The 2,027-nt window shown below is 61.1% G+C and overlaps 1 protein-coding gene across 1 annotated transcript; it reads left to right on the forward strand.

Moving 5' to 3' along the window:
* The first annotated feature begins 868 nt into the window (after positions 1-868).
* Positions 869-1,675, forward strand: LOC104402191 (gap junction beta-3 protein-like). The gene has a single exon (XM_010009998.1). The coding sequence runs from the start codon at positions 869-871 to the stop codon at positions 1,673-1,675; it is 807 nt and encodes a 268-aa protein (XP_010008300.1).
* Positions 1,676-2,027: the final 352 nt, after the last annotated feature.

Raw genomic sequence — 2,027 nt, forward strand, 5'->3', positions numbered from 1 at the left:
GAGCAGGGCAGCTGCTTTATCCCATTTCGCCCATGGAGAAACTGAGGCTCAGGGAAGGCTGGGACCAGCTGGGATCCCACGGGATCTCCACTATGGTAAAGCTCCGCATCCACCCCCAAAACGTGCTGGTGCAGGTTGTGCAGGGGAGTGCGCTGGGGTGCGTTGCTGGTCTGGTGCTGCACCGAAGGGGAGCCAGCGCAGCCCTGCCCCTGCCAGGGTGGTTTTCCAGGGGAATCTCACTGCCCCCCATCCTTCCCACCATGGAAGGGGAACACAAAGCAACCAGTGACCCTGCACCTCAGTGCTGGGAAGCCAAAGGCACTGGGGGCCCATCCTGGTGGGCACCAGCACATGGCCCTGCAGGCAGCGGGGGAGAAGGAAGACACGGTTGGGGATGGGAATGTGCTGCAGGGTCCCCTCCCACCCTATCCCAAGGGTCCTGGCGTACACACAGACCTTTGCTTTGCTGACGTGCCAAGCTCTCCCTGCCCGCTGCCTGGGCATGGCCTCTCCCTGTTGATCCTGGCCCGCTCCAGTGGATCACGCTGCCAATTTACACCACCACACGCAATCAGGCTGGGTTTGGGACCTGGCCGGGTGGCTCATCCCTTACAGCAAAGGCTCAGTCAGAAGGAAGTGCAGAGAGGCTGAGTCACCTCCATCACCAGACGAGTGTGGGGACGGGCTTTACTGTCTGCAAGTGGGATGGTCCCTCCACCCCAAATCCAGGATGGAATCGGGGGGGGACAGAATCCAGGGGGTCAGTGAATGAAGAGTAGCAAAGGATGAGCTGCCCCTCACTGCTCTTCACCCCCTGCTTCTGCTGGTGTTTCTCCAGGTTGGGTGACTCTGGTCCCCACCAGCCACCATGGACTGGAAGACGCTGCAGGCGCTGCTCAGTGGGGTCAACAAGTATTCCACAGCCTTCGGCCGCATCTGGCTCTCCGTGGTCTTTGTCTTCCGTGTGCTGGTCTATGTGGTGGCTGCTGAGCGCGTGTGGGGAGACGAGCAGAAGGACTTTGACTGCAACACGCGGCAGCCGGGCTGCACCAACGTCTGCTATGACCACTTCTTCCCCATCTCCCACATCCGCCTCTGGGCCCTGCAGCTCATCTTTGTCACTTGTCCTTCCCTCCTGGTCATCATGCACGTGGCCTACAGGGAGGACCGCGAGAAGAAGAACCGGGAGAAGAACGGGGAGGACTGCCCCAAGCTCTACAGCAACACGGGCAAGAAGCACGGCGGGCTGTGGTGGACCTACCTGCTCAGCCTCTTCTTCAAGCTTATCATAGAGATCCTGTTCCTCTACCTCCTCCACAAGATGTGGGACAGCTTCGACTTGCCACGGCTGGTCAAGTGCTCCAATGTGGACCCCTGCCCCAACATTGTAGACTGCTACATCGCTCGGCCAACCGAGAAAAGAGTCTTCACCTATTTCATGGTCGGAGCTTCCTCCATCTGCATTGTCCTCACCGTCTGTGAGATCTTCTACCTCATCTTCAAGCGGGTTGTCCGGCGTGCGCAGAAGTGGAAGAAGTCCACCAAGCGCTCCGTCAGCTACAGCAAGGCCTCCACGTGCCGGTGCCACCTCAAGGCAGAGGAGAAGGACAACAAGTCCCAGACTAGGTGTGTGACAGCCCTGCGGGCCTCAGCTCCCAGCCTGACTGCTGCCTGACGGGTGCTGGGAGGGCAGGAGCGGGGGAGAGGTGGGCAGGGGTGGCAGGACCGCAGCGGTTGTAAGGGGAGGGGGACGCATCCACGGGAAAGCTCCTGTCTGGGACCACGGGCACGTTCCCGGCTGTGCCAGCAGCACGGGCAGGTTGGCGCTGGCTGCCCAGGGGCATGCCTGAGGGTGTCTGTTCTTCCCACAGAGGAGAGGAGCTGTGAGCCTGCCCGTCCCACCTGCCTCGCCTTCCCTCGGCCCAGCAGCTTCCCAAGCCTGCCAGGTCAAGTCCCTGAACCCTGAAGGTGTGAGAAATGACTGAACCCTACAACTGAAGTCCCTGAGAGAGGCCCGCGGGCGGCCG

The sequence above is a fragment of the Nestor notabilis genome, unplaced genomic scaffold (genome assembly GCF_000696875.1).
Source record: "Nestor notabilis isolate BGI_N333 unplaced genomic scaffold, ASM69687v1 scaffold20372, whole genome shotgun sequence".
Classification (NCBI taxonomy): Eukaryota; Metazoa; Chordata; class Aves; order Psittaciformes; family Psittacidae; genus Nestor; species Nestor notabilis.

Coding starts and splice junctions, on each gene's coding strand:
- LOC104402191 (XM_010009998.1), top strand. CDS start 869: ATGGACTGGAAGACGCTGCAGGCGCTGCTCAGTGGGGTCAACAAGTAT.